This window comes from Melanotaenia boesemani, chromosome 6 (assembly GCF_017639745.1).
Source record: "Melanotaenia boesemani isolate fMelBoe1 chromosome 6, fMelBoe1.pri, whole genome shotgun sequence".
NCBI lineage: Eukaryota > Metazoa > Chordata > Actinopteri > Atheriniformes > Melanotaeniidae > Melanotaenia > Melanotaenia boesemani.
This window is the reverse complement of record NC_055687.1, coordinates 15,233,198-15,243,167: the sequence shown is the minus strand read 5'-3', so window position 1 is coordinate 15,243,167 and position 9,970 is coordinate 15,233,198. Positions and strand designations below refer to the sequence as shown.

Sequence of the window (9,970 nt, the reverse complement as noted above, 5' to 3'; positions counted from 1 at the left end):
CTGGACAAGATCATATCAGAAACTCAGAATGGTTTCATGAAGAATAGGCACATTAGTTGTAACATAAGACTTATTCTAGATCTTCTCGATTATGCTGATAACGTTGACCCAGAAGCCCTAATCTTGTTTTTAGACTTCTACAAAGCCTTCGACACCATCGAACACCAATTCCTCTTCCTCACTTTAAAAGCTTTTGGCTTTAGTTCTACCTTTATTGATGTGATCAAAATGTTTTACAACAATATTAACAGCTCAATTATAATCAATCTAGAAACTTCAAAAAGATTTCCTATCAATAGAGGTGTCAGGCAGGGCTGCCCTATTTCCCCTTTTTTGTTCATTTTAACTACTGAATTATTGGCAATTTCCATCATGAAAGATGAATCCTTCGATGGTATTTCAATTTTCAATCGAAAAGTTAAAATTTCCCAGCTAGCTGATGACACAGCTCTTTTTGTTAAAAATAAAGACCAACTTACCCACTCTATTAACTTAGTGAATTTGTTTTCTGATGCATCGGGTTTGACACTAAATACCTCTAAATGTGAAATTCTACCTCTGCACAACTGTTCTAACCTCTCTCTTTATAACATCCCTGTCAAAGACTCAGTGAAATATCTTGGCATTAATATAACCAAAAACCCAAACGCCAGACAGCACTTAAACTATTCAAATAGACTGAACAAAACTAAAACAATTCTTAATCTCTGGAGTCAAAGGGATTTATCAATATTAGGCAGAGTCTTGTTATCTAAAGCTGAAGGTTTGTCCCGCTTAGTTTATCCAACCTTATCTCTACATATAAATGACCATTTAATGGCTGAAATAAATAAAGTTTTCCTGAACTTTATTTGGAAAAACAAACCGCACAAGCTTAAAAAAAAGATACTTTCCAACTCCAGGGCTGAGGGAGGACTTGAAGTCCTGGATTTTACAGACACTGTTTATACTTTCAGAATTAATTGGCTGAAAAGATGTCTTATCAATCCTGAATCCCTATGGTTTTTCATCCCAAATCAAATATTTAATCAAATTGGTGGTCTTTCTTTTCTTCTATCCTGCAACTTCACCCCAGGCAAACTATCAATTAAACTTTCTAAATTCTATCAACAGTGTCTTCTTTCATGGAAACTAGCCTTTGTGCACAATTTCTCCCCTCACAAATCTCTTCTTTGGAACAACTGCAATATTCTGTCCAGAAATAAATCATTATTTTTTCCCACCTGGTTCCACAGGGGCTTAACACATGTGATACAACTTTTTAAAAATACCGGAAACCTTTACTCCTACGAAGAATTCTTATCAGAATACAATTTCCCTGTTCCATACAAAGAATTTAGCCTTATTATACGTGCAGTTCCTAAGGAATTAGCCCAGCCATTGAAAAGTCACCTCAGTTATGCTAATAAGACGCTGAATCAACATTCTTTAACTCTGGATGGAATGAAAATAGCTGACCCGAAATGCAACAACCAATACATAAGAAAAATCCTCCAGAGGAGACATAAGATCTCATCAAAAGCCAAATTTATTTGGAGAGAATTAATTGAAAATATTGACTGGAAAAAGGCCTGGCTTCTTCCTTTCAAATACTGTATATCCAACAAAGTAAAAGAGACACATTTTAAAATTCTCCATAGAATATACCCGGTTAAAACATTTGTTGCCAAATTTGCTGAAATTGATGTTCTGTGTACTTTCTGTAAACAACACCCTGAAACAATCTCTCATCTTTTTTTTGACTGTGAGGTCTCCAGCAAATTCTGGGCAGATATTAACTCACACTTTTCCATTACAAACAAAAATAGCTCTACTCTGACTCTTAAAGATATAATTTGCTACTTTGAATCTCCACAAGAAAATAATTTTCAATATATCTTTAACTGCATACTACTATATGCAAAATTCTACATCCATAAACAGAAATTTGCTGGATCATCTCCCAGATTTCAATCCTTTCTGCCAGAATGGAACGCCTTAATGAAATGTCTGTGTTCACTCAAAAATGTAAAAAGCAACAAATTTATCACCATTTACAAAAATCTTTTTCCTGGAATCAACTGACCAATACACCCCTCAAACCCCCCCCCCTTTTTTTTTTTTTTTTTTTTTTTTTTTTTTTTAATATATATATGCTTTTCATTGTTTTATCGATTGAATTGATTGCCTATATTCACAATTTAACTGCTCACATAATGTTCAACTTCTGTATTTCCTCTTCTGTATTATTTTCTCATTACATGTATAATGCTGAATCTCAATAAAGAATATCAAAAAAAAAAAAAAAAAAAAAAAAAAATAAAGAGACGTTTCCTGTCTGGAACTTAAGAGAGAAGAAGAACTGACTTAGTCTGTCTAAACCCATGCAGATGGCAGAACATCGTGCTTTTTGGACGGGAAACTGTTCCTAAAAGACAACGAGAATTCACAGATTTAAACTCATCCTGCTGACTTTTTACCTGTTAGTTAGCAAATCTTGAACATTTCACCCTTCTTTCGCAAATATTTGATTTTATAAATATATATGAAGAAACATTTTTACTGTTGCTGTTTAAAGAGAAAACAGCTGCTAAACCTGTTTATGTGTTTAGTGCAGGGGTCTGCAGCCTTTCCAATCCAAAGAGCCATTTTTCCCCCAGCCAGTTAAATAAAACTCCTTTAGAGACGCAAATGTTACGAGACTTTTCAAAAAGGCAACTTAATATATATGTTTAATGAAGAGCCACCATAGGATATTTGTTATTTTTGAAGAACCATTTTTATTTCCATTTTTAGGTTTTAAAATAAATAAAAACATAAACCCTTTATAAACAGAGGATAGACAGACTTTCTTCTAAGGGATGTAGTTATTTGTGGAAAATGATGTAGAAAAAAAAAGTCCCTGGTTTCCAACCTAATGACAGGGAAGATATATTTAAAAAAATATTTTAGCCACGTATTTAGAGGCATTGTGGAAGGTCAAGAGAGCCACTTGCGGCTTCAGAGTCGCAGGTTGGAGACCCCTGATGTAGTGTTTGTAGATCTAAATTTACTGCATTTTCTTTATAAAGCCATAGGCCTTCTTTTAAAGGAAAGAGACATTTGGAGCGTAACAATGTGATTAATCACGATTAATCACAGCATGTCATGCGATTAATCGCGATTAAAAATTTTAATCGTTGACCAACACTAGTATGTTCATATTACCTGCAAACTAATCAGATTAATCCAGAAAACATATTTATACAAAAGGATGAACTACTGCTATTTAAACACTAGTGTACCTAACAAGGCAAACTTCTGTAAGCCTGATTAACTCACGCTGACTCACAGTTTATTGTAAATGTCAGTATGTAGCTGAATTAGGTATTGTGTATGACCAAAATATCTGTTATGACCATATTTGGTTAATAAGTGTGTGAAGAAAGCACCTTTCATTTAATGACAAGGTTCAATCCCTGAATTAGACACTGACTGTAATGACGGTCATTAATAAAACCGTGTTGTTAAATTCGTGTTGGTTAACTTCTGTGTAAATATAACTTACTTTCTAACTCTGCAGTTTACAAACACATTACTCCTGATGATTTTAACTTCTTGAAAAAAGTAAAGAGAAACTCCCTCTCCTTCTTTATATTCATCATGTCAAGAATCAAACATCATCCAAAATGGTGATGAAACTTTATTGTTAAATATAATAAACCATCACATCATACCAGGAAAACCTTTTTTTATTAAAATGAAAAAATGTCATCAAGATAACAAGATACTGAACACATGTGAAAGTGAACACATTTTAATGTAAAAGATTCTTATTAGAATGACAAAAATACATTATAACATAATACAGCTCTTTCTTAAAATTTCCGGTTGACTTTAAAAAATCTTTGCATGTATCTACATGTTTCAAAACAAAAGACTTCTAGTAACAACCGGAACCTTTGTGGTCTGTGTTAAAGTTCCTGGTCTACACAGGAACAAAGAACAGACGCTATGCCTCAGCTACTTGATGCATTTTAATTGTTTGAAAACAGAAACAGAGAAAGAACTATTAATTTATTTACTGCAATCTGTTTAATGAGTATAGAAAAAAAAACACTTGCTTATTACTTAGGAAAAAAATGCATTTCATAAAAAAAAACTCAATTCAATATTTTCCTGCTTAAAAAAATGTATATATACAGTAAAAAATGTATATATACAGTATATACATAGTAAAATGACAAAGTCATAATCATAACATTTTGTCCTGAGTTATTTATACTGCCTTATTCTCAGAAAAAAAGAAGTGCAGGTGCAACAGTTTGTCACTTTCAAAGCTTGTGAACACATTGCTGTATTTTTCAGACTGCAACAGAGTTGGAGGTAACGATGGAATCAGACCAAATGGAGCTTCTCTTGGTGCTGAGAACAGATTGAAAATTGATATTAGTTTTAATCTTGCAGCCCAGTGACCCCAGGATGTCCAGCAGCTTGCGCCGGAACTTCACACCTACAAAGGCGTACAGAACTGGGTTAAGGCTGCAGTGAAGGTAACCCAAGGAAAAAGTCACAGTCTTTGCTTTTTCCAGATTTGTTCTGGTGTCACAGGCATTAGTGCTGTTGTTTTGATTAAATGTGTCCGCCATGAGTGTGATATTGTATGGCGTCCAGCAGAGAAAGAAAACTACTACTAAGGATATAATGACTTTGAAAGCTCGCTGCTTTTGGAGGCCCTGGTTGCCACCACGCAAGCGGTGCAGGATACGGGAGTAGCAGAAGATGAGGACAGCAGAAGGAAGCAGAAAGCCTATTATGTGGTAGAGCAGGCGTGATGCTAGTTGCCAGTCATCTATCACATCTGTGCTGACTTTAGAATAATCTCTAACACAATAATATCTGTTTTGTCTGTTGTTGAATGTAACATCTAAGAAGATCCAGTCAGGGATAGAGAGGAGCAGAGAAAAAAACCACACCACAATGCAGCTGGCATGAACAACCCAGGACTTTCTGCGAGAATACATCTGGGTTGCATGGACGATGGACAGGTAGCGATCCAGACTGATGCAGGCCAGGAGAAAGATCCCGCAGTAGAAGTTGATCTAAGGGTGTAATGGTGCAATCAGTCAAAGAGAAGTTGGGAACTTTTTTCAGCATATCTGTTGTTTTGCAAAGTGCTTACCGTGTAAACTGTTCCAGTAATCTTGCAGAGGGGGGCGCCAAATTCCCATCCATTCCCTTGAGCAGACTGGGCAGCCCAGAGAGGCAGTGTCACCAGCAGCAGCACATCTGCCAAGCCCAGGTGAAGGATGAAGGTGTCTGTCACGCTCCAGGATCTCCTGCTCTGAAACAGTACTGCCAGCAGCACTCCATTTCCGAGGACACCCACAACGAACGCGATCGAGTACAGAACTGGGATGAACACTGCCTCAAAACTCGCACTCTCATTCAGGTCACAAATATCACCATCTTCACAACAGTAATCACTGTCATTGGCAAAATATGTGTCAGAGAAATAATCTAATATGCTCCCTACCCTGCTTTCATCATCAGTAAAGTTAATGTCTATTTTCATCATTCAGATCTGTGAAAAGAAAGAAAGAAAAATTATTAGAGATGAATGTTTGATTTTTCATTTTTCAACACCAAGAAATTTATGATCATAAAATTTTCTAGGTTCAATGTGTTGGTTTGGCCTGTGCAGTGTGTTTCCAGCCACATGGTGGTGCTATCTATCTATCTATCTATCTATCTATCTATCTATCTATCTATCTATCTATCTATCTATCTATCTATCTATCTATCTATCTATCTATCTATCTATCTATCTATCTATCTATCTATCTATCTATCTATCTATCTATCTATTTGTCCGTCTGTCTGTCTGTCTGTCTGTCTATCTGTCTGTCTGTCTGTCTGTCTGAATAAGATTTTAAGCAAAGGAGATTTTAAGAATTTTTGTTGAGTTTCAGTATTTAACCCTAAAAAACAAAAATTCCGAATAAGTTGCACATACTAATAGCTATTCATAGATCATGGAAGTCCTTTACAAAATCTAACCTGCAAAACTTTGCAGTGAAACTGTCATGCTCTGTGGACTGTCAACTATTTTGAATAGTTCTGTTTTTTTTTGTTGTTGTTGTTGTTTTTGTTTTGTTTTTTTTTTTACTTTTTTACTGTGTTAAACTTTTTTACAGTGTAAAGTTAATAGATAGTTTATTTTGTATGGAGTACTATTTATTATTCTAAAAGAAAAAGGACAAAAAAACCTACTATAACATTGTAAATCCAATCAGAAATTCTTAAAGTAGACTTTATTATATTTAATTTGCAAATAGTAAAGAGAAATGATAAAAAAAATATCTAAGAGGAAGCATGAGTACATTCTCTATTTGCAGTGCCAAGCTGGTCTAAGCGAGCAATCTTAACTTAAATATCTACAACATAATACTATATCATACGGTGCAATACATGATCATAAAAACATGATCTTAAAAAAAAAAAAAACACTTTCATACAATGTGAGAAGCTCTCATTCTGCCATTGCTCGTCAATTCAGAAAAACGTCTGCTTTTTACTGAATGGCAAAGTAACTCAATGGCAGTCAGGCTCAAAACCACATCACTGTTGAAATTGTTGGTGCCTCTTACAATGAACTTAAAGTGTGTGCGAAAATGAAACAACAAAGATTACAAATCATATTTTAATTTATGTTCATTTAGTAATAATGTAATAAAGTAAGGATTAAACAGAGATCATGTTTAGTTTGAATGATGCAGTTGAAAATAAATCAGGTAAAGTGAATAAATTCTCATACAATAAATCATGTGCAGTTCTAAAAAAAATTAAATCAATTTTTTAAAAATAAGGTGCAAAAACAACCGCCTACCAATGTGTGAGTCTCTGAGATGTTAAGTCACGCAGCAACGCAGCAGAAATGAACTCTCTGCTGTGTAGCGTTGCTAATAACAGCATCTAAAACTCTTACAGAGGAAACCAGAAACACGCATGCACACACACACACACACACACATTTCACACATAATGTAAAAACTTTCATCGCCATGCAGAAAGTTTGAAGATTGAAGGGGGATTTCAATATTCTGAATTCACTGGTAATATATTTCTGTTATGCTGAACTTGGATTTAAAAGTTTTATTTCTGGTACTTTTCATGTTTGCATAACATTTATGTCTGTAAACTGTAAAATGTATTCATATGTACTTTTCAATTAAATGCAGCGGTTCACATGTTTACATAAGAATGTTTTTACTTGGTCATTGAAAGAAAGGTCTGAAAAATGTAAACAGTAATTTTTAAGTTTCATTTAACTGAAAGAGGACAGTAATGATAAACCGCCACATCTTTAATTTTCCAAAGCACTCATTCTCTGAGTGAGCTAAATGAACTTTCAACCACTTCTAAAAATCCTGCGGTTGAAGCCAACAAAAACGCCATTTTTCTGTGATGTCTGCACATAGTCGTATCTCACAATGGAACAGAGAAAATTTTCTGCATAAGCAAATAACAGGAAATGTAGTCAAACACATGAATGTCATTCATTTTACTAGCAGTGTTGCCAGGGCATATTTGGTATTGGCCATTACTATTTTCAGTGTTTTGATCTCTGTGTTCTCAACTTTGAGTTGTTGTGACACTAAACATGTGCAAAATAGCAAATATGGTAAATTTTTCCAGGAAAAATAAAAAAATCTAATATTTATGTCTAGAAAACTAGTATAAACAGTCATATTTATTTGATCTATTGTACAAATTGAAAATGAATAGTGATGTACTGTAGATGTCTAACATTATACTGTAGGTATATGGTCGCTTACCCTCTATGTACATTTTCTGCACATGTTTTGCTTTAAGTAAGTCAGAGTCTCTTTATTGCTCTCCTATCATAACTTAATGAAACTCAATCTGAAAACAGTCATCAGTTTCATTTGGGTTCTGACGCTGTCTCAGATTCTGTTTAGATTTAAAGGAAATGCATTTAAAAGAAATACATTGTGCTGAGCTTGCTTGATTGTAGTCTTGAGCTAATGTAACATGTAACGTATATAATTAGTTATATAGGGTTTATTCTGTCAAGGGGGTGATTTGGAATATTTAAGCTTTGCTTTCACAAAGGGATTTTAGTTTCCTTCATATATTTGCACTGGATTTATAACAGAATATTATCTAATACAAATTATTCATTTATTTGTGTTTGTTCATATTGTTGACTGGAGCAAAACAGGCATTGTGAATGTGTTATCTGAACAGCTTAACTTCACATTAGGATTTTATTATACATTAGAACATACAAACAAAATAGCACATACTTCTTCAAAAAGGTTTTTCTGTTTTGATTCAATTCTGTGAACTAGTCTCTCTCTAGTTACCACAACTGTTTCCTGAGACACTAACATTTGAGCAAAATGACCAGTAGCACCAAAACGTCATCAAATTGTTGCCAACCCTTAAAATAGTTTGTTATACACAGAGCTCAGTTATTTGGTCGTTGTGTTTTTGTTTTTTATGTTTTTCACACTGAGCTTTTCAGAGTCTGGGGTATCACTTGTCTACTGGAAACAAAACTGTAAGTTCTACAGTTCACAGAAAGAGGAAATGTGCACTTCTTTTCAGTAGTCTACCTGTGTTTAAATCTTTACTTTGGAACAAAAATTCACTTTTTATCTTCAGTACAAACCAATAAATAAACCCATTCAAATCCACGCCAAAAATATAAGGAAATGTTTGTGCCTGTACTTCAGACATATGAACTAGTTCTACCCTCATCAACTGTATATGTACAACTTCAGTTCATCACAGGGCCAACTCAGAGGCAAATGAGACACTCACTCCTAGTCAATTTATAATGATAAGTGATCTAGCATGCATCTGTTTGGAGTGTTAAAGGAAGCCGAAGAGAACTCGCATGTCAGGGAGAACATACAAACTCCACAGAGGCTTCAGCTAAAATATGAATCAGGAATATTTTTGCTGTGAAAGGATACTGAAGGAAATTAATTTAATTCTTTCTTTCTCTGTCAAAACTATCATTACCAGCACTACCTCTATACATTTCTGCACCTCTTCTTCTCCGTCCAACAGAATGTGAAGCTGTGATTTAATTAGGGACAAGTCACGTAATAACTGTCATCCAGCAATGAATTTATCAACTTTTCAGACATCACAAATCTTCCATGTAGGTATTCATGCCAAAGCCTGTCAGATATTGATGTTTTAATGGATTGTTTTGTATCTAATGGCTGAAATGATGAAAGTTTCACTCAGAATCAACTTGTTAGTGATTTCTGTGCAAATTGTATTTAAATTTGTCAACAAACAGTCTGATCTCATGTCTATGTATAATTAACACACAACTTCAGGCTCACTTTTTAAGATTTAAATGTGTCTTTTTGCATTGTTAAAAACTAAATGTTTAGTTTTAGTGCAAAGTACGTAGCAGTCTGGCATCCTCACACAGTACATGGCGTAAAATACGATGGAAAAAATGCCAACATGAATACTTATAGCACAAGCAAAAACTACTCCTTTTTTTGGAGAACAGGTTGAAGATTTTAACGCTAAAAAATTCTCAATTGAGAGTTAAGTTGTCAATTATGAGAAACTAGAACTGTAAGAAATGCCACTGAAAACAAGACTGACACAAAGCAGAGCAAGGATGAAACTAAAAGTAAACATTCTTAGTCATATGAGTACCTGTATCTTTCAATTCATCTTTGATTGCTTTTTCAATTTATAACCAAGTAAAAGAAAATAAAGAAGATGACTGTAACTATATTGTCCATCCTTGATTTTAAATGCCAGTTCACAAGAACAACACATTAGCAAATATCCCCTGTGCGTGTGTGTGTATATATATATATGTATATATATATATATATATATATAGCTACAGCTATTTCTATATTTATATATATATATATATATATAAATATATATATATATATATATCAGAAAATACTATTTTCTGCTAAATTTGAACTTGCCGGACACT

General features: G+C 34.0%; 1 protein-coding gene across 1 annotated transcript; it reads right to left on the bottom strand.

Annotated features, from left to right (window-relative positions):
- Positions 1-3,692: 3,692 nt before the first annotated feature.
- On the bottom strand, positions 3,693-6,912 carry cxcr3.1 (chemokine (C-X-C motif) receptor 3, tandem duplicate 1). The gene is made up of 3 exons (XM_041987104.1): positions 6,848-6,912; positions 5,141-5,542; positions 3,693-5,060 (listed from the first exon to the last, which is right to left on the bottom strand). The coding sequence occupies exons 2-3, from the start codon at positions 5,534-5,536 to the stop codon at positions 4,323-4,325; spliced, it is 1,134 nt and encodes a 377-aa protein (XP_041843038.1). The 5' UTR covers positions 5,537-5,542; positions 6,848-6,912; the 3' UTR covers positions 3,693-4,322.
- Between the last annotated feature and the right edge of the window lie 3,058 nt (positions 6,913-9,970).